Source organism: Cornus florida, unplaced genomic scaffold, assembly GCF_030987335.1.
Source record: "Cornus florida cultivar Cherokee Brave unplaced genomic scaffold, ASM3098733v1 CherokeeBrave_3.0.0_Hap2_Chr11, whole genome shotgun sequence".
NCBI lineage: Eukaryota > Viridiplantae > Streptophyta > Magnoliopsida > Cornales > Cornaceae > Cornus > Cornus florida.
In genome coordinates, this window is record NW_026775581.1 from 125,904,053 (window position 1) to 125,926,554 (window position 22,502).

Below are 22,502 nucleotides of genomic sequence, written 5' to 3' on the forward strand. Positions count from 1 at the left end.
CTCGTTTGGGGTGGTTTTGTTTTGCTGTGAAAAGTGGTTTTGACAACAAAAGCTTGTTTGGGTGTGTTATATTGTTTTGTTTTGGTCCAAAACAAACCCACAACAACCCACAACATCATGTATAAATTTGAAAACAAAAAAAAGATAGCTTTCAAATGTTTTACACAAAACATTGGGAGACAACTGAGCAAGTTACTTTGCACTTAAATAGGAGCCTATATAAACCTTATATCCGCATGTCTTTTACGCGACTCTCTCCATCGCACATTCTCTCTCTAGAAACCCCTCTCTGCTCAACGCTTCACCGCTAGCCATCCCTCCTCCTCCACCTCTGGTAACAATGAGAACGCCGATATTGCCAGTCACCAACACTTCTGTGATGCATATACACACACTTTTCGGAAACTAGGGTCCAGATTATAGATTTACGCCCGTCTATGAATTGCTCGAACTTAGTTGAAACCTCTGATTTACACTTATCTATGGATTGCTCGAACTCAATTGAGACCCCCGATTCAATTGTCCAACTTGAAGCCAAAGTGGTTTTGCGGAGGGCATGTTCTGGTTGTTGAGTTTCTTAACTTGCGCTCTTGCTTTATTGGTGGAGTTCAAGTGGGTGAATGTCCCATTAATCAGATTTGAGTCTTGGTTTGTGTTTGGTGATATTTTCTCATGTTTTTAGATGAAACATTGAATCGCTGAACTCTTAAAGACACTAGCAATCTGATTTTCTGTACTAGATAGTCTTATGAGGTACTTGTAACTGGTTCATTGAGCTTGATGGATTGTGCACAAGTGGTTTGATGGATTGCTTTTTAGAGTGACTGGTGCTTAAACATTTAGATTCATGTACAATTATCTCAAACAAAGTTTTTTTTTGAATTGCTTGAAAGTGGTATTTGAAAGAAAATGACAATCCATGAGGCTGCTAGAGGGGGGGATTTAAAATGACATAAATTGATTCTATTCCATTTTTTCCCTACTTCATAAATTGATTCTATTCCATTTTTTTCCCTAGTTCATAAATTGATTCTTTTCCAGCAAATAAGATGACTTTTCCTCGTATTTCTTTTGTTTATAAGAACTTCATTCATTCTTATGTATTTAATTTTCACTACTTAGATATCTTGTTTGCAATATATCTCTTATTATACCTACCAAAAAATTTATGTATCTTTGTACAGTATTTACTGGTTACCATGGGTTTTATATGTTTCATTCATTAGTTGTTTTACTGTTTAATGTTGATCCTCGATAATAAAAGTAATGTGGCAAATAGAAACTGAACTTTTCATATATATAAAGAGTTGATGTAGCGCACTTATTTTCACATGAAATTTCTCCTTGTATGGAGAAAAAAAAAAAAAACTACAATGAAATAAAATTTTCATATTTTCTTTTCTCCAATCTAATGATCCAATTACAATTAAATCCTGAAACAATGGATGTATGCAGTAAGATTTCAGAATAACATCCTTCACCAAAACTTCTTATGTAGCTTTTAGATATTATGACGGAACCTAAGTTCCTCTATTGACAGTTCAATATGAAACTTATGCATGACTCTTAGCACACAAGTTTATTCTATTAGAGCTAAATTTGATGTCTGAGCGTAATGGGAATCTTTTAAACCATCCCCTTGCAACAAGATGTGCTTGCAATAGTGATATTTGGAATGTCAGTCCCCTTGAACTGTGATATGTGGAGAAGTATTGAAGTTGGAAGAGGGTAGTAGATTGTAGGAGTGGCTCATTCTTCCCATTCCCATACATTATCTTGAATATCTTGTTTTATTATTTAGCAAAGGAAAAAAGAAAAAGAACTATTGTTCAGATGATTTCTGTGACGGAGAAACAATTCTGGCCATGGTTAAAAAAAAAATTTTGGATGTAAGTTTTGTTTTATTTATTTATTCTAAAGAAATTCAATTTCCTTTTCAGTTGGCAAAATACTAGAAATAGATAAACCTTTAAAAAAAAAAAAAAAAAAAAAAAAATTATTGAAAAATTATTGAAAAATTATTTTAAAAACTGTTAAATGAAAAAATCATATAAGAAGTTCATCCTTAGAGGAGCATGGTAACTTCAGGGAGAACATATTTTTCAGAGGATTATGGTGTATGAAGTCAAAAATGTCCCAAAGAAGATGAAATAAGGAAGGGCTTTAAGACTAGATGGTATTCGTGTTGAGGTTTTGAAGTGTTTAAGAGATGATGGTGTGTCTTGGCTAACCAACTCAGAGAATACTTACCCAAAAATATTTTAGTACCTATATATATATAAAGAAAGGGTATACAGATTTGTGCTTATTATCATGGTATTAAATTAATGAATCATACTATAAAACTTTGGGTTAGAGTGATTGAACATGGACTAAGATTGAAACAAAAATGTTGAAAAATCAGTTTGGATTTATGTCGAGAAGGTCACTTATTGAGGAGACTAATGGAATGATATAAGATTGAAGAAGAAAAATCATATATTTTTTTATACTAATTTAAAGAAAGCCTATAGTAGGGTAGTCAGAGATCTAATATGGCGAGTCTTAGAAAAGAAATGAGCTACAAATGGATATATTGGTGTGATAAAGGACATGTATGCTGTAAATTTGACTATAACTAGAATAACTAAGGAAAAACTAGAGAATTTTCAATTTCTGTTGGCTTACATCAAGTGTCAGCATTAAGACCATTTCTTTTTGGCTTAGTTATGTCTGTACAAACAAGACACAATTAGATTATTTTAATTCAATTAGAGGAGGAGTAAGTGCTAAATGGGAGTTTGGAGGGAATAGGTAGAACTAGAAGGATTTAATATAAGTAGGAATAGAACTTAATATATGGAGTGTAAGTTTAGTAAATCTAGAAATACTAATAGGGATATAGTGAAAATTGAGTATCAAGAGATACCCCAAAATGAATATTTTCACTATTTAGTGTTATTTAAAGAATCAATGCAGGATGAGTTAAATGGAAGAGTTCGTCTAGTATACTGGGTGGTCGGTGTAGCCCTCAAAGATTGGAAAGGAAGTTCCATATTAGTTTTACTTTATGGGACAGAATGTTAGGCTATTAAAAAACAACATATGCATAAAGTGAGGTTGCAGAAGTGCGGATTTTGAGATTTATGTGCGACAATACAAGAAAGGATAGAATTAGAAATGAAGACATTATGATATGGTTGAAATAGCACCCATTGGAGATGAGGTAAAAGAAAATCGATTAAGATGGCTTGTGCAAAGAAAAGAAGAATGACATGATCCACATTGAGGATAATGCTAGGGGAAGAAGAAGATCAAAATTAATGTGGGTAGAGTTAGTAGAATAGATATGATAAAATCCGGTTTGATTGAGACTATGACCTTTAGATATAGCGTAATGGAAGAATAGGATTCATGTAACCGACCCCAAAAAAATTGGGAAAAGACTTTGTTGAGTTAAGTTTGAGTAATTTTTTGGAAAGCATTGAACAAAGTATCTATTTGCAAATTTTGAAAATGTTGTAAATCCTTGAAATCTTGGAGGTGATCCATCTATTTGAAAGTATAAGGCGAACTGATGATGAATATATTACATTCCTTACCTAGATTTTTATTACCATGTCACTGTTATCTACTTGTGTAGTAACACAAAATGATTAAAAAAAAAAAAAAAAATTGCTAATTGTTATTAGATGCATTAGATTAAATCATAAATAGAGTAATTGTTTCATTGAGAACCAGAAGCTTTGTGTTTTCATGTTTACTTCTCAATAAAAGAGAGAGTGTGCTGATTGAATTATTGGAGGATGGGTTGGGTGATTGTGTTGATTTATCTTGTTTTATGGTGAAAAACTTCCGCAATTGTGGTTGAGTTCCAATGAGTGAAAGAAGGATGCATGCTCTACTACAAAAGAAAAAAACAAAAGATTCTAGGATGTCAACGTTCCCGCTGTGTTAATATTTCTTCCCTTCTTCCAGTGAGGTGCAGTATGTAACTTATCTCCGTCTGAATTTTAGAATGGGGCACATGGTCATATTCTGCTTTTTGGCCTTTTTGGGCTGATTCAGTTTTAGGGCAAGTAAGATGCTTGAGAGGTTTTTATTGAGGTCCACTAACAGTTGGTATGTGTGAGGTGTTTGATACGTTGATAGGTATATGCATGACAAATAGGTTTCTATTTTTCTATTATTATCTATACCAATAATTTCTTTTTCAAAGGAATGAAAAGTTTGTTGTTAGCGTGAAAGTTATTCCATGTTGCTTATATTGTTTTGATTGTATGTATGTGGTTCCTTGAGATACTTATGCATCTTTAGTTGATCAGTAGATCGCTGCCTGTTAAATTGATAATAATTTATGCATCTTATGAGTGAAGGAATTATTTATTGGCAGGTGATGGTTGGCATACTTTCTGCAGTGTCATGTGCTTTTACTAGTTTTGAATTTTTTGATGGTGTTAATTTTCAAGAATTTTCGAGGCAAGAGATGGTGTGTGCTGATTCGGAAAGTGAGGGGACATTCGTGATGATGGCAAAAGGGACATCGTTGATCTGTATGAGAACTCTGTTTGCTATTAATGGCAGTTTCGAGTTTAAGTCAATCGATATGATTCTTCATGATTCTAGGAAAAGCAATGACATGGAAACTTTTACGATACCTGTTGACGTTGAAAGTAGCAAAAAGTTGGCCATGTGCAGTATGCCTGAGTATGGAATTTGGGTTTCTATTCTGCGAACGTCATTGAACTTTTCTTTTGAACGAGGGAAAGTGGAAGCTTTCTCTGATTTCTCTGGAATTCGGTCTGTTATTTTCAGGAATCAGAGTGAGACTGGAAAAACCTCTGATCAATTTGAACTCAGACGTCTGCTGCAGCATTCTCTGAATTGCCTATGTGAAGTGTCGCTTTCTCGTTGCACATTTACTTTTTGGTTTGGATACCTTCATAATGCCTTGCCTTCAGGAAGTGCGAGTAATTCAGACGAGGGTTCTACTTCCAGAGGTAATTGTTCAACGACCTTGGAAGATTCACCTTTGGATATTGATACTGAAAGGTCAAGGATTCCGTCTTTAATTTTTTTTCAGAAATTGGGTTCTTCTCCAAATGTCGTGGCCCTGGCATCAAGTCACAAGTTAATTGTAAAGATTGTAGTTAGTGAGATTTGTATGGCCAGGTGCTCTCTAAAGAATACACTGATTGAAGGACACATTTTGAATAATCTTGAGTCCTCAATTATCGTTGGGGGAGAATTTCAGACATTCTCATGTCAAATCCAGGTTCTAATTTTGTAAATGCTGCAAATTTATGCTTGCTCCTGTGATCAACCTTCCCAACATCTCTTCTACATTGTCATATATATTAAATATGGCTATACTGTTGGGGTTTTATGTATTTGATTATTAGTTGATCCAAAATCAAAACGTACGATAAGAGTGACACAGAATGCTATTGAACAGGGTGGTACTATTTTCCTTGAAATATCCGCGCTGGCGATGTTTGTTCAATGGTGTGCTTCATTCTCTCGTTGCATCAGAAATCTTCTACATGTTTTACCGTCAACTCAGAAAGACATAATAGCTGAAACTGTGGAGGATGTAGTTATACTGGATGCTCAGCCCAGCCAAGGAACGCAAAATACATTTCCACAAGTGCAATGGGAACAGCTGGAATTGTTCACCATTGATGTTTCTCAGTTTTCTCTCATACTTGTGGCCGCAGATGAATCTGGTATAGGCATCTCTTTTGTTATTTGTTATAAAATTATGCCAAATGCTTCAAATTTTCAACTTTTATGCAGGCCTACTTCGCGAACTTCTGCTTGTGGCTGATGTTCATTTGAACCTTGATTTGGCAAACATGAACAGAAAATTCTCGTTTGGTCTTTCTCGCTTGTCAATTCTTTCTCAAATCCTTCAGAAATCTGTCGAACAGCGAACTTCTGAAACTCAAAGTCCTCATTTTTCGTCTGCCTCATCAAGTGATTTGTCTCCTCACATTGTACGCGGGGATCCTACGGTAGAATATCAGCATACAGATGGGATTCATCCAGTTCTCGACCATGCAAGTTGCTCAAGCCCTCCTGTTTCCCAGGACGAATCTTTCGGGGATAATTCAATACCTCAATTCTTGCATTTTAGTCATAAAAACTATATCTTGAAACAGTTAGGTGCTTTCATTTCAGTCCAGATACCTGTATCAGGAGACGAGATCAGTCCTCTGCGCTTAAATCATGATTGGGTCGGCAGTGGTTCTATCACAGGCTTTGATGTGACAATCTCTCTGCCTGAAATACAGGTGAGCAATGTTTTATCGCATGTTCCTGTTCTTTATGAAGTTATGACTTAGTCAATACAGTGTCTCTGACATGAGTATGTGACTGAGTAGGCTTTTATATATTATCATTAGAAGTATATGCATCCTTTTGTTTTGTTTTCTTCTGTATCTAATGAAGTTATTGAAACATAATTTCATAAAAGGTGTCTGATGCCACTAGCGTTTGCATATTATTGTTAGATGCATATGTGCATAACTTGTTAAGGCATTTTGTAATTTTACTTTAGGTGTAAGTCACTTGGTTTAACTTGGTTTTATTTTTTCAGATGCTTTTATCTACTATTGAATCCGTGGCTGGGGTTTTCAGCAAAGAGACATCTGGCAATGTGGAACAAAGAAACTGGTCAAATAACCAAGAATCTGACGGAAGATTGGAAGAAGGAGTTCCTGATGGTATTTTTATTTGTTGGCAGTCTTCTAATGTGGTATAGATATCTTTATTGCAATTTGAAGTAAATTTAATTTAGCATAACTTCATGACTTACTTAGGAGCTATTGTTGCAATCCAAGATGTCCATCAACATATGTATATGACTGTTGAAGGTGTAGAAAACAAGTACAGTTTAGTTGGTGCAATTCATTATTCACTTGTTGGAGAAAAGGCTCTTTTTAGGGTATGGAATTTCTATAACCTCACATTTCTTTTAATACCATCATCATCATCATCATCATCATCATCATCATCATCATTCTTGCCTTTATCCCATATGGATGGGGCCAGCCACATTTCTTTTAATAAAGTTGCCCTAATTTGAATGATAGTTTGTTCATAACATGTACTTGAAGTGGGAAGACCCTCAAATATTTACTTAAAATCGGAGTTGCTATGTTAGTTGGAGTTCTGAAAGCCCTTATATTGTTATGTTCCATGAGACGGTGACAGTTTCTGAAGTGGTTTCCATGCTACCGCTTGCAAGCTTCCCTTATATTTTAAAATTTAATATTATGGTAATGCACTGTTCTGTAAAAGGCTAAGGTAAATATAAATGATTTACAGAATGCTTCTTTAAGGAGGAGCTTCTCGATGATGTTTATGATCTATTAATTTTGGACATATTCAGGCACTTTTTCCCTGCGTATGTATAAACTTCTTTTCTTGCACCAAGTGCCTTATGGGTTGCAAAGCATATTGTAATTTGCCTTACATTTCTTTTTTCCTATTTACTGGTTGCAGCATTTATTTTGCATATTGTGATTGAAATGTAGCTCCTCCCCTGCTTCTTATCCAACCATCTTTTTGGGACAGCATCAACCGTAAGCTAATTTCATTTGAACGCTGACATATTATCAAAAGAAGTATGTGCACAAAGGAAATATTTTATTTGAATATTGTTTTCTTCAGATTGACAGCTTGTTGATTTATGGTCTTTGGTGGCCACCATCTATATGTCAAGTCAATTGTTAACGGGCATGCCTTTGATTTGTGTAATCAAGTGATTGCATTGATCTGGGTTAGAGTTTGACATGTATATGTAAGAAAGGCACTAAAATGGAGGAGTGATACATGGACAGTTGTTGAATTAGTGAGGACTAAGATCACATGATAGCTTGAGTAGACAATATATATATATTTTTAAAATTTCTGTTGTTGGGATTAGGCACTTTGAACGATGGTGTTTTACCTGCCGTTCCTCCTCTCACCCCACCTCCCTATCTTTTATGAAGTTAATAATATTTTATCCATTTGTGAACTCAGTCAAAGTGATTATGAACTTATCCCGCTCCTCAGAGGTTTTAAAGTATATTTTACTCTCCAGTTTTTACACTTGCTGCACTATGTTGTCAACCCTACATGAGTTTGTTGGTTTGTACTCCTTTCTTCTCTTTTATTTATATTTTATGTCTACTGTGCCTTCTTTTATTGGTAAAAGGGTCATAGAAAGCAAAAGGAAATCTTCATAGGGTGAAGGATCTCCATCCCTCTCAAGTCTGTTGAGGAGGCTAAGCAGATATTCTGGTGGTCCTTGAATAATGTGAACCCTAAGAAGAGATCTTCTCCCATACTTGTAAAGCCCGCTTCACAAAATCCCTTCTCTAATGAGCCTGCAGGTCCCAATTCCAATATAACATCTCCTGGCAGTTTTCACTAAGAGCCCTTTTAGTATCCGTGTCTGGAATCTACTTCTGACTCCACAATTGCTCTCAAGTCTTATGGCTATCTGAGCATCCATTCACAGGTCACATTCTTTAATCCCTCTTTCCAAGCATGGAGGAGATGGAAGTTTAAATGTAAAATTAGCATAGTCATTGCTTTCTAAGCAACATCTTTTTAAAAGATTCATTATTGGAGGATGTCTTATTTATTGATTATTGTGACACAAATGCATCAATAACTTAATTTTACATCCTTTTCTTTTTCCTTTCCATTTCGTTGTTCTTTCCTTCTTGGCCGGGGGCCATTTTTATCATATTCCTTGTTCTCTGTTCAAACTTATGTTTAGGTGAAGTATCAAACTCAAAGGAGATGGAAGTCGTCTGTTTTGTGGTTCTCCTTGATTTCGTTGCATGCTAAGAATGATTTAGGGGAACCATTGCGATTGAATTATCGTCCAGGATCAGATTTTGTTGACATCTCCAGCACAAATGATAATGGGTGGGCACTTTGGAGAACTCTTTCTTCTAAGCCTGAAAGTTATGAGGGAGATATTGAGCTGGAGTCCCACAACCTTGTGGCTAAAAATACATTTTACCTTGTAAACAAGAAGAATGACAGTGCTGTTGCTTTTGTTGATGGGGTTCCTGAGTTCGTCAGCAAGCCTGGAAACTTATTCAAGTGGAAAGTGTTCTGTGATCTTTCTCCAGCTTGTGATGCTGTGTTGCTAGATAGCTACTCATTAAAGGAATCTACAATTAGTCTGCAACAAAATTCACATGTGAATAAAGAAAGAAGAAATTTACCTTATATTGTTATTACAATTGAGAAAGTTACTTTGACCATTGTTCATGAACTTTCAGATACAATGGAAAAGTTTCCACTTCTCCAGGGATCTATCAGTGCTGATGAATTCATTGTGCAAATTCTATTTGCTAAAGCCAGGATGATGTGCACATTAAAGATTATGCTAACTTACTTTGATTCCCGACACAATTTATGGTAAGTGTCTGTGATAGAAAATCATAAATCCAGTTTTTGACGTTCCCTTCCCTTCTCTTTGAAATTTAGCTGCAACAGATATGATTTTCCATATATTTTCATTGTATATCCTTTTGTTTATGAAATTGAAGGAGAGAATTAGTTCACCCCGTTGAAGTAATTGTTTTCTATCGCTCCAAGTTCCAAGTTCAAGATTCAGAAACTTCTTTGCATGGGGTGCCTGTTCATTTTTATGCTAGAATTAAAGAGGTTAGTATCATGAGAAATCAATTTACTGTCATTTAAGTATTTTACAGTGCTTTTCATCAATTCATTCTGTGCAAATTGGCAGTTGGGGATATCAATAACAGAGCTTTCGTTGGACATACTTCTGTTTGTGATTGGAAAATTGAATCTGGCGGGTCCATATGCAATCAAAAGCTCCATGATTTTGGCCAATTGCTGCAAGGTTTTGTACCTTTTTATGTAATTGATTCATCTGAAACGCTTGTGTCAGCCTCTAGTTGAGTTTGTGAGTTTGTGGTTCTATCTCCATATGCATGTGTGTGTGTGCATGTGTTTGTGCTGATGCTTGTGGTTGTTTTGAGTATATGTTTGTGTTGTTTTGAGTGTAGTAATAGCTCTGTTTGACAAGCATGAGAACGTGAGTTTGTGCTTTTGGCCTTTTACTTTTGTAAGTGGGATGCGCTTTTATGAAATCATCACTTATCAAAAAAGAAAAAAAAAAATTATCTCCAATTTTCCCCTCTTAAACATATGTACCGCATACACTGGATAATTCCCTTTTTCTAGAATATGCTTTTCCCACTGCAACAACTTGTTTTCCTTTTGATGAAGTGTATTTACCTACAGTATTAGTTCTTTTTGCTGGTTTATGGTTCACAATTCTATAAATGATACACTCACAGAGTCACAGTTACCAAGATGGACATCTATTTTGGGACGGAGGGAGTACTAAATAATGGAGGATTCGATGTAAGATGATCTGCCCCAACCAGAAACTAACATGGCCAGGATTTTTTTTGACTTAAGAAAGAACAGAGCCTGGGTGTGTTGGTTTTAAATTGACACAAACACTGCCACAATCTGAAATAGCTGCATATTCTTAACAGGCCTTGATCACAGCTTCTTTGGAATTTGGTTTGTCCTACTTTGATAATTTCTCCATAAAACTGTTGCTGAAACTTTGCTTTCAAGAACTGTAATTAAAGTATTAACAAAAAATATCAGTACATATTTTATCTACTGATTATATGTTTCTTGTTTAAACTGCTGTTTCCATTCTCTTTTTTTCTTTTCTTTTCTTTTTTTTTTTTTTGTACTCATTTGTTTTCCCTTTGTTTTAAGTTCTTCTTAGATTATTTCTCATAATAATTTGATTTGAAAATATGAACAAACATTGGAATTTGGGTTGGCAATGATCTTAGAATCCTCAAATTTCATTTCTATTCTTAGTGTGTACTGGTTTCATTTATCAATAAAATAGAGGATAGAAGGGGGCTTTTCAGGACCAATAGTAGAGATATTTCCATTTTTCTTCTTAGTGTGTACTGGTTTCAGTTATAAAAAGAACAAAGGAGGGCTCTTCAGGACCAATATGAGAGATATCTCTAAAGAACAAAAAATATATACTGAGTAGGAACTTTCTATTCACTTCTGCAGATGTTGATGTTGTTATTGTTTCTATTTATATCAGATCTCAACCGGTAGTCTTATAGTTGGAGATTTTTGGCAGTTAATAATATTGATTCTTCTCTCTCTCTCTCCCTTGCGCGCGCACTCACACTTATCCTTTCTGAATTTCTAAGACTGAATTGTGACTTGGCACCTTCAAATGTATTGTTAATTAATAGTGTCATGTGGCAGGTGGAAAATCATTCCGGCTTAAATCTTGTTTGTCACTTTTATGACAATCGAGAAGCAACAATTGCCAGAAAACAGTCAAGTACCATTATATTAAGGTACCACCCTCTTAAATACATCGATCCTCAATGATTTTAATAGAAATTGCTTAATACAATTTTTGTAATGTTGGATTATAAATGTCATTAATAGTGTGAGTTATTATAATCTCATTGTTTTATGCACTAAACTATAAATATCACAAGGGGGAGAAACCTTACAGCACCCTCTCTCCCACAAAGTTGCAATTAAGACTTATTCAGGTGAATGTGCAGCACTGTTCATGAGCACTTTAGCGGTCACAATAGAAATATTATTCACTAGAATATTAGGAGGTAATGTGCATACTTTTTCTTGCCACTATAACTATACTAATAAAGTGCATTTTTGTCTTTCCTATTTAGTTATGCTAGAAACATATGGTTAGTGTAGATAATAAAATTTATATGGTGATTTAATCACCATTGGATCGATTAAATAATCAAAATTCTTCTTTGATTGGTCAGTCAAAAATTCACTAGGCGTCAATAGTAATTTGACCCACCATGCAATATGGGTCAAATCAAATTACCCAACAAGCTTACACCCACTTGAAAATGGGTCAATTAAATGGATAATCCTAATGGTTAAATCATTGTAAGTTATATCTTAACATAAATAAGTATCACGAGTGTTGAAAAAGAGATATTCGATTTTAATAAGACCAGATTTTAGGGGATATGATAGGCGTGTAAATATAGATAGTCAATGACTAAGATTAGGAAATTCTATTAGCTTCTGTTAGTGTACAGCCTGTAGCTTCTGTTAGTGTACAGCCTGTAGGTTGCTGTTACAGCTTGTAGTCAGCCTGTAGTTTCTTTTTTTTAGCCCCTTGTATTTCTGATTTAACTAAAGCATTTTAAACCATTCAAAGTATGGTATCAGAGCATCTTACCGATTCTTCTGGAAAAAAAAAAAAAAAAAAAAAGCTAAAGCATTTTTTTTTTTTTTTTTTCTCTTCTCCAAACAACCCTAATCACCATGTATGATAACGTACCTGAGTCCAAGACCAAGACTTTTGAGTCCCAAGTCCAAAACTCTCAGACACACTCGGTCCAGATTACCACAATTCGGCTAAATGGTGAAAACTTCCTTCGCTGGTCCCAGTCCGTGCGGTTGTACATCCGAGGCAGAGGCAAAATCGGCTACCTGACAGGAGAAAAGAAGGAACCGAAACCTGAAGATCCATCCTACTCGACCTGGGATGCAGAGAATTCGATGGTGATGACCTGGTTGGTGAATTCTATGGAGGAGGACATTAGTTCTAATTATATGTGTTACCACATAGCAAAAGAACTCTGGGACAATGTCAACCAGATGTATTCAGACCTAGGAAATCAGTCTCAAGTCTATGAACTAACGCTGAAACTCGGAGAGATCCGTCAAGGAGATAACACTGTTACAAAATATTTCAACTCTCTAAAACGTTTGTGGCAGGACCTTGATTTGTTTAGCGATTATGAGGAGAAATCGCCTAAAGATTGCAACCATTACAAAAAGAAGGTGGAAGACAACCACATCTTCAAGTTTCTCATTGGACTCAATGTCGAGTTTGATGAAGTGAGAGGCAGAATAATTGGACGACAGCCCCTACCTTTAATCGGTGAAGTCTTCTCCGAGGTTCGAAGAGAGGAAAGTCGCAGGCTGGTCATGCTTGGAAAAAAGTTATCAAATGGTGCTGTTGAGACCTCGGCCCTGGTCGCATCTGAAGCGAATATTGGCAGGAAACATAATGAAAAGCCCTGTCTTTGGTGTGACCACTGCAACAAGCCTCGCCATACCCGTGAAACCTGCTGGAAAATTCATGGTAAACCAGCGAATTGGAAGAGTAAGCAAGAAGGTAGATTCAACCAAGAAGGTAGATTCAATCGAGCCCCATCAGCTCATGAAGCCGAGGCACTTCCCTTCAGCAAAGAACAGATGGATCATCTTCTAAAATTGCTGAAATTCAATTCCTCATCTGGTACTCCTAATGCTTCTCTTACTCAAACTGGTAACAACTCGAAGGCTTTATCTTGTTGTTCAAATTCCAATGTTACCCCACGGATCATTGATTCAGGGGCTTCTGACCATATGACAAGTTTTTCTCATTTATTTCAAACTTATTCACCCTGTTCTGGCTCTGAAAAAATCAGAATAGCCGATGGTTCTTATTCTCTTATTGCAGGCAAAGGTTTGGTAAAACTTTCAAAAATTATTGAGGTTAAGTCTGTTCTTCATGTCCCTAAGCTTGCTTGTAACCTTTTATTAGTTAGTAAATTGTCCAAAGACTCTAATTGTCGTGTTATCTTTTTTGAATCCTATTGTGAATTTCAGGAACAGAGCTTGGGGAAGACAATTGGCAGTGCTAAGATGATAGATGGTCTCTACTATTTTGAAGATGATATTTCAAGTAATAAAAAGGCTCAAGGTCTGAATAGTTTTCATTCTATCCCTGTTAGAGAACAAATAATGCTATGGCATTTTAGACTAGGGCATCCTAGTTTCTCTTATCTTAAAAGATTATTTCCTACTTTGTTTAAAGGTTTGGATTGTTCATCTTTTTATTGTGAGAATTGTTTTTTATCAAAGAGTCATCGTACTACGTATTCTCCCAAACCTTACCAAACATCAAAACCATTTTATTTATTCCATAGCAATGTTTGGGGCCCTTCTAGGATCATAACTCTTTCTGGAAAAAAATGGTTTGTGACTTTTATTGATGATCATACACGTTTGTGTTGGGCGCATTTAATGAATGAAAAATCAGAGGTTGAAAAATTATTCAAGGATTTTTATATGACGATTGAAAATCAATTTCAAACAAAAATTGGCATTCTTCATACTGATAACGGCACCGAATACTTTAATGAAGTTTTAGGAAGTTTTTTAACAGAAAAAAGGAATTTTTCACCAATCCACTTGTGTTGACACGCCCCAACAAAACAGAATTGCTGAAAGAAAGAATAAACATTTACTTGAAGTTTCTCGTGCCATCATATTTGCAATGAATGTTCCTAAGTATTTGTGGGGTGAAGCCGTTTTAACAGCAACATATTTGATTAACTGGATGCCTACTCGTGTTCTTAACTATTTTACACCCCTTGAAAGCCTTACAAAATCTTTTCCTGAAACTCGGATTTATTCCAACCTGCCTTTGAAAGTATTTGGGTGCACTGTCTTTGTCCATTTACCTAGTAGACTTCAGTCTAAATTGGATCCTCGGGCTGAAAATTGTGTATTTGTTGGGTATGCCCAGAATAAAAAGGGGTACAGATGCTTCAATCCGAAAACAAAAAAAATGTTTATCAGTATGGATGTCTTTTTTTCTAGAAAATCATCCTTATTTTCAGAAAACTTTTCTTCAGGGGGAGAAAGAGTGTGAAGAAATTTTTTGGGAGATTTCTACTAATATTCCCTTACCTAAAACTATTGTCTCACACTCTATTACTCCAAACATTGATCTTTTTAAACAGGGAAATGATGTTCTAGAATCAGGAAACCCGGGGCCTCCTAGTACTAATCTACCGAGCCTTACTGTATCTCCAACAGGGGGAGAAATCCTACCAACAGTTCCAAAAAAACCGAATCCTGAGCTTCTGGTTTATAACAGTAAAAAGACTCATCAAAAGAGTAGAGAGCCTACTATTGTACCTGAGCAAGGCCAATCAGAGGTCCCGAGCAATGACTCCCTGAACACTCAAGGTACTCTAAATCCTAACTTGTCTACAGTTGTCCCTACTATTTCTGATCGTACAGAGTCACCTAGCCAAGTTCCTGTAGACCTTGATATCCCTATAGCTTTTAGAAAACGAATCCGAACCTGTACCCAGCATCCTATTGCCAAATACTTGTCTTATGATAAACTTTCCCATAAACATAGGGCCTTTACTTCAAATATTTCTCACTTGTTTGTTCCAAGAAACATTCAGGAAGCACTAGATGATCCGAATTAGAAATCAGCAGTGTTAGAGGAGATGAATGCTCTTAAAAGGAGTGGAACGTGGGAGATAGTTGACTTGCCCAAAGGAAAGAAAACTGTTGGGTGTAAATGGGTTTTCACTATTAAGTGTAAAGCTGATGGTGGTGTGGAAAGGTATAAGGCAAGACTTGTGGCGAAAGGTTTTACGCAAACGTACGGCATTGATTACTAAGAGACGTTTGCTCCTGTAGCAAAAAGAAATTATATCCGAGTCTTATTGTCGTTGGCAGTCAATTCTAACTGGCCATTACATCAGTTGGACATAAAAAATGCCTTTTTAAATGGAGATTTAGAAGAAGAAGTGTTTATGAGCTTGCCACCTGGGTTCGAAGGAAAACACGGTCAGAGCAAAGTCTATAAACTCAAAAAATCCCTGTACGGTTTGAAACAATTTCCAAGAGCGTGGTTTGAACGCTTTGGAAAGGCTATGAAGGGTCATGGGTATCATCAGAGTCAGGCAGACAATACCATGTTCTACAAACACGGTGAGGAAGGGAAAATTGCCGTTTTAATTGTGTATGTGGATGATATAATTTTGACAGGTGATGACATTGAAGAGTTGACTAGACTGAAGAAGAAACTTGCTAAAGATTTTGAAGTCAAAGATTTGGGAGCATTATAATACTTCCTTGGAATGGAATTTGCCAGGTCAAGAGAAGGAATTTTCGTGAATCAACGAAAATATGTACTTGATTTGCTTAATAAGACAGGACTACTCGGGTGTAAAGCTGCTGACACTCCAATTGAAGTCAACCTGAAGTAAGAAGCTGCCGAACCCGAGAATATGGTTGATCGTGAAAGATATCAGAGATTGGTGGGAAGACTAATTTACTTATCTCACACACGCCCAGATATAGCATTTGCAGCCAGTATGGTGAGTCAGTTCATGCACTCTTCTGGACAGGAACACTTTGAAGTAGTGTATAGGATTCTGAGGTACTTAAAGGGCTCACCAAGTAAAGGATTTATGTTCAAGAAACAAGGTCATTTGCAAGTGGAGGTGTACACAGATGCTGATTGGGCAGGAAGTATAGTTGATAGATGATCTACCTCAGGATATTGCACCTTCGTTGGAGGAAACTTAGTCACGTGGCGAAGCAAGAAACAAAATGTAGTAGCGAGGAGTAGTGCAGAAGCCGAGTTCAGAGCACTCGCCCATGGGATTTGCGAAGCTATGTGGTTAAAAAGACTCCTTGAAGATTTGAAGGTTACTGTTTCTCCTCCAATGAGAGTCTACTGTGACAACAAGGCTGCCATTTCAATTGCTCATAATCCAATCCTCCACGACAGAACCAAACATGTGGAAGTTGACAAACACTTTATCAAGGAAAAGCTTGACTGTGGTATGATTTGCATTCCTTATGTCTCTACTACTGAACAAGCTGCAGACATCCTTACCAAAGGACTATACAAGAGACAGTTTGAAGTTTTAAGAAGCAAGCTAGCTATGGAAGACATCTACAAGCCAGCTTGAGGGGGAGTGTTAAAAAAGAGATATTCGGTTTTAATAAGACCAGATTTTAGGGGATATGATAGGCGTGTAAATATAGATAGTCAATGACTAATATTAGGAAATTCTGTTAGTGTACAGCCTGTAGCTTCTGTTAGTGTACAGCTTGTAATTATAGCCTGTAGGTTGCTGTTACAGCCTGTAGTGAGCCTGTAGTTTCCTTTTTTTAGCCCCTTGTATTTCCTATTTAACTAAAGCATTGTAAGCCATTCAAAGTACGGCAATATACAGATTCTTTTCAATCTTGAAATCGCCTATTACGAGTAATATATGTTAGAATGGATAATTACGACAGGTGACACATATCTATGTGGATAATTATCACAAATGACACTTCAAAATTTTAGTGGATCTTCAAATCAATGGTTCTCTTAAACATTAGGGCTCTACCTCTCCATTGAATCTGTAAATAGAGGCTCATGGGTGAAGAAAGACAACAAATTAGAAATCTAAGAAATCACTGAAACTTTCTCCAAGTTCACAAGATTGAAGGTTCAATCTCCACACATATCTGTAGTTCATTTGTCTTCAAGTCTCCAGTGCTCCAACAAGTTCAAAGGATCACCAAACAGCCCTTCGAGATCAATCTTCATTAGCCGTCTATAAGAACTCTTCCCCAAGCTTCTTCAGCGGTGATGAATCAACCCGATTCAAGCTCAATTTTCAACAGCCGTTTGTCCAGACAACTGTGCACACTTTTTACAAAAAATAATAAATCAAGTGTTTGTCCACTATTTCAGTTCCATAATATTTTGGACTCGAAGTTTGTGTGGACAACTGGGATTAGATTTACTCTCGGGCCAATATGAACTTTAACCAAGGTTTTCAGGTCTTCGCTTTCTATAAAGAAAACTATTGGTGGTAATTTAAGGGGATTCTTTTTTACTATAAATGAAATTTGCCTTTTGACTATTATGCTTTTCTGAGAGCATAAGATTTGCTTGGTTTATGACCCTTCAAAAAATTTTCCCCTTCTAAGATTTCAGGCTTCAACAAATCTTGAACAATTCCTTTTCATCATCTTCGACACTTTACTGGATCAGTAGGCAAATCTTGGCAGTGGTTGAGGACGTATGAAATAACATGATTGCCTATCATCTATTAGAAAAACTTATCTTTAGATAATTTGGAATGTGAAAAGATTTCTTAGCTGATCCCAAGTAGTTGGAAAAGTAAAGGTTGTGTTGACTTACAGTTCTTGTTTATAGTTCTCAAATAATTCCCTCTCTAACAGTATGTCTATCTATCCATGCATTTAGACAGCTCCTATCCCTAACACACACATACCCAAAAAACATATATTTGCATTAAGATTGTACCTAGTATATGTATGGTAGTATGTTTTCATTGAGATTTTATTGATATCAATTATTTTTGTACTTGTGCATCTGCATTTTTAATTAGAAATGTTTGCGCATATGATTAGTATTTGTTAATTTTGATTAGCACGTGGTTGTACTTTGTTAGGCACCTGAATTTGGTGAATCAACCTCCAGAGGTGTATTCAGTCTCAATGAAGCTTGCTTGGCAAGGAGCCGCTTTAACGTTGCCAATTCATCTCTCTATGTTAGATGCTGGAGCACTTGCTTGGAGAACACGCATTTTATCATTAAAAGGTCTGTTTAGCCTCTATCTTCCCTGTGCAACAAGAAGAAATAGCTTTGATTAGTTATTGAATTTCAAAACATTTCAGATATTTATGTACGATTTTAAAAAATGGTTAGAAATCTGCAAAAGTCAAATTGTTGAAGCATTTATACGGGGAAATTATGTAATCTCTTAAAAGTGAGGACTATTTTTTGTACTTTGATATAATTGAAAATTTGGCATTACTGAAATATGGGCTCTACGTGAAATATTTTTATTTTTATAGATATTGTCCAAATTTTTATTAGAGTGGTGATCCTTCTAAAAACATAATGATTAGATGTCCTTGTTAAAAAAGAATTATTGGAGGTCAAGATTTTTTCCGAGATTGGAATCAGATGGGAAATATTTTGATAAGGTCACTTGTCGGTTAGATAAAGCTTATAATATAAACATGTAGAAGTGTTACGACAATCGCATTGAACCAAGAACAAAACAAGAATCGCGACAAAAAATTTAACACGCCACACACAAAGAACACAAAGATTTACGTGGTTCAGCTTAAGTCTAACCCTACTTCCATGGTGATGATCTGGTAAAAGATTTCACTATGCGAAAAAATAGGAGATTACAAGTTTCAACCTCCGAACCCTAGCTCTCGCTCTCATTCTCTTTCCTGCGATTTTCAGTGTCTTGGGTTGTCCCACTCCAAACCCTGAGCACCCTTATATATCGGGCTACAAGAGAGTACTAAATAGGGTCCATGACCTGCAGAGAAAAAAACAGGTGAAGATTTTTCCACTGCCCCCTGAACCCCCAAAGCACTTTTCTGGTTGAAATCGGGTCGCAATGCGACTCGAGCTGAAACAGTAAATGGGCCACCACATCACAAGAAGGATGGTCAAACAATACTTGGGGAATGAATTTAAGTGGCTTCATATTCTCTTAGCTTATTTACAATGCACTTGACTACATATATTCCAAGGAAGTATTTATAACTTGCTAGTTGTTTATTAAGTGCTGTAAAGAATGAGATAATAGAAGCATAGATTTCAATAGTGGACAGAATACACTAATACAGATCTAGTGTAATGAGGTTTTGAAACTTATTCAGACCTTGGTGTATAAAAAAAATGAAACACGAGAAGATCTGATCAAGAGAGTATGTTGATGGGCAACTCATACCTAAAATAGTCAACTTCTAGTATAGCTTGCCTCTATTGTTCTGTATAGAAAAGGTGGAGGAGGGGTAGGGGGAGTATTTCTTTGAGCTTGTTACCTAAAAGTGAATCTTCTGTTCTTGTCTCCAGTTACGGTAGAAAAAAATTGTATCTTCTAAAACAGAACGTTGGACATCCCTAGAGAAACATGGTTTGTAATGGATGAATAGGATAGCTCCTAAAAAGAACTTTACCTAGCACTGTGCCTCTAAAAATCTTATGTAGGAAAAAAAAAAAAAAAAAAAAAAAAAAAAAAAAGGGGGAAAAAAAAAAGAAAAGGATGACAAGTGTATGGACGTGATTCTCGTTAAGGGCAATCACTGTGACAAAACTAGAGGTTAGGTCTGTAGCCAATCTAACCCATCTAATACCCCAGGTGTACGGAACTGTTACTGGATTTTAGCGATTTGGTTTTTGCTACTCAATCCCTTTGCTGATTCTTGTTTTCTATTTTCATACTTGGCATACTTGGCACTAAATTACCAATGATGCTATAATATGACAAAACTGAATTCTTCCTGGGTTTGACCTTTTCCATTTTTCATCCTTGTGCAGATTCTAAAACATACCCAGGACCATTTGTTGTGGTTGACATTTCTAGAGACACAGAGGTATTTTCTCAAATTACTTCTTTTGAATAGTGAGTAATTGGAGATTCGGGAAGGAATTCCCACTTTTTTTGGTTCCCTTGATTTTCTTTTTCTTTGATATTTGTAGGATGGTTTGTCAATTGTGGTTTCTCCTTTTTTAAGTATACACAATGAAACTGAATTCTCGATGGAGCTACGTTTTCAACGGCCTCAGCAAGAGGAAGCTGAGTCTGCTTCGGTAGTTCTTAAGGCAGGGGATACAATTGATGATTCTACTGCTGCATTTGATGCTATGAATTTTTCTGGTGGGTTAAAGAAGGCATTGATGTCTTTAAGTATCGGTAAGCACTTATAACTTATTTTCCCTTTCTGAAAAAATAAAAATAAATAATAAATAAAATAAAATAAATCTAACCGGATATTGTTGGAAAATAAACTTGATTATAGTATTTAGTCCTTCCAAGTATTTTCGTATCCATGATGCATGTGTGCATTTATCGTGTTAGTGGTAGTAAATTGTCTTCGTGGGATTTAGCGTGATAGTGAAGGTTTTGTAAAACCACAAGGCATGAGAGTTTAGATTACTAAATACCATGTTAGTGGGAGTAGTGGGAGGTAAGCCTACTAAAGGTTATGCTAGTGGGAGTTATTGGGCATTTAAATGTGATTGGTTACATATGTCTTAGAAGCCTATATAAACTCATGTACTGTACCTATTTTATAAGTGAATAAGATGGAATAGTAGAGAAGTGGAATAAAATATATTTCGAAGTGTTCCTCTATCCACTTCTCTTCGAAATTATTGAGTGTTTGTGTGTGTATATGCCACTTATTTCCAACAAAGTGGTATAAGAGCAAAGCCAACAGATATCACATATGATTTAAATTTTGCAAAACTATCCAAGTTCTAGTAATCACTATTATAACAGACGAAATGACAATTTGAGCACACATATTATGTGGTTCAGCCACTAGGGCCTACATCCACGACACAAAGAGCCCAAAGGACTGCATCACTTTTATAATGCTCTCTCAACTCATACACGATACAATGGTGGAAGTTCTTTATATAGGAGAAGAAATCATGAGAATGGAAATTAACACAGAAATTGGGAAAAACTGGAGTATATTTCATGACTTTCTAATACAAAGCAACCTGACCTTTATAGGCTGAATACAATCAGATCAGAATCCAGTAAATTAAGGAATATACAATCAAATCCCTAAGATCAGAAAATAAAATAAGTCAACCTAAACTTTAATACACCAGCTATATTAGCCTGTAATTAGTACAAAATCAGACAGTTAATACTTTCCAAATTTATCTAACAATTACATAAATCACGTAATTCTCCAACACTCCCCCTCAAGCTGGGGAATAAATATCTCCCATCCCCAGCTTGCAGACAATTCTTTGAAATGCAGGACTGGCTAACCCTTTGGTAACGTACATCAGCTAGTTGTCCTCTTGTTGAGACATACGGAGTGCAAATTAATCCATTATCGAGCTTTTCCTTTATGAAGTGGCGATCAACTTCCACATGCTTGGTGCGGTCATGTTGCACTGGATTATGTGCAATATTGATGGCTGACTTGTTATCACAATATAACTTCATCGGCCTCTCAACTGAAACTCTAAGATCCTTCAGGACTATTTTCAACCATAATAATTCACATATTCCTAAAGCCATGGCACGAAATTCAGCTTCTGCACTTGACCTTGCAACTACTGGCTGCTTTTTGCTCCTCCATGTAACAAGATTCCCACCTAGGAAGGCACAATAACCCGAGGTTGATCTTCTATCTGACACTGAACTTGCATAGTCTGAGTCTGTGTAAACTTCTAAGTTCAAGCACAATCCTCTCTTGAACAATATGCCTCGACCTGGACTAGATTTTAGATATTGCAGGATTATGTATACTGCTTGGAGATGTACTTCCTTTGGGTTGTGCATAAATTGGCTCACTACACTAACTGCATAGGCGATGTTAGGCCTGGTGTGAGACAAGTAGATTAATCTTCCAACAAGTCTTTGATACATTCCTTTGTCAACTGGCTCATCATCAACAGTTTTTCCAAGCTTATGATTCGGTTCAATGAGAGTCTTCACGGGCTTACAGCTTATCTTTCCTGTTTCTTTCAGTAAATCAATAACATACTTTTGTTGTGAGACGAAAATTCCTTCTTTGGAGCGAGCAACTTCAATTCCCAGGAAGTATTTCAGCTTGCCTAGGTCTTTTATTTCAAATTCCGTGGCCAGTTTAGCTTTAAGAGTTTCCCTTTCAGC

General features: G+C 36.1%; 1 protein-coding gene across 2 annotated transcripts in view; it reads left to right on the forward strand.

Annotated features, from left to right (window-relative positions):
* Positions 1-22,502, forward strand: part of LOC132280907 (uncharacterized) — a 73,158-nt gene that overhangs the window by 23,875 nt on the left and 26,781 nt on the right. Inside the window, exons 1-13 of one of the 2 annotated variants that reach the window (XM_059782663.1) lie at positions 4,801-4,979; positions 5,063-5,254; positions 5,435-5,705; positions 5,776-6,272; positions 6,578-6,704; positions 6,801-6,925; positions 8,753-9,405; positions 9,537-9,654; positions 9,737-9,853; positions 11,272-11,366; positions 18,285-18,433; positions 20,180-20,235; positions 20,342-20,555. In XM_059782663.1, coding sequence (XP_059638646.1) covers positions 4,926-4,979; positions 5,063-5,254; positions 5,435-5,705; positions 5,776-6,272; positions 6,578-6,704; positions 6,801-6,925; positions 8,753-9,405; positions 9,537-9,654; positions 9,737-9,853; positions 11,272-11,366; positions 18,285-18,433; positions 20,180-20,235; positions 20,342-20,555 — 2,668 coding nt within the window. In that variant the 5' untranslated portion in view covers positions 4,801-4,925. Of the gene's footprint in view, positions 1-4,372; positions 5,255-5,434; positions 5,706-5,775; positions 6,273-6,577; positions 6,705-6,800; positions 6,926-8,752; positions 9,406-9,536; positions 9,655-9,736; positions 9,854-11,271; positions 11,367-18,284; positions 18,434-20,179; positions 20,236-20,341; positions 20,556-22,502 lie in introns of those variants that run through there. The other variant, XM_059782662.1, reaches the window with a different exon arrangement.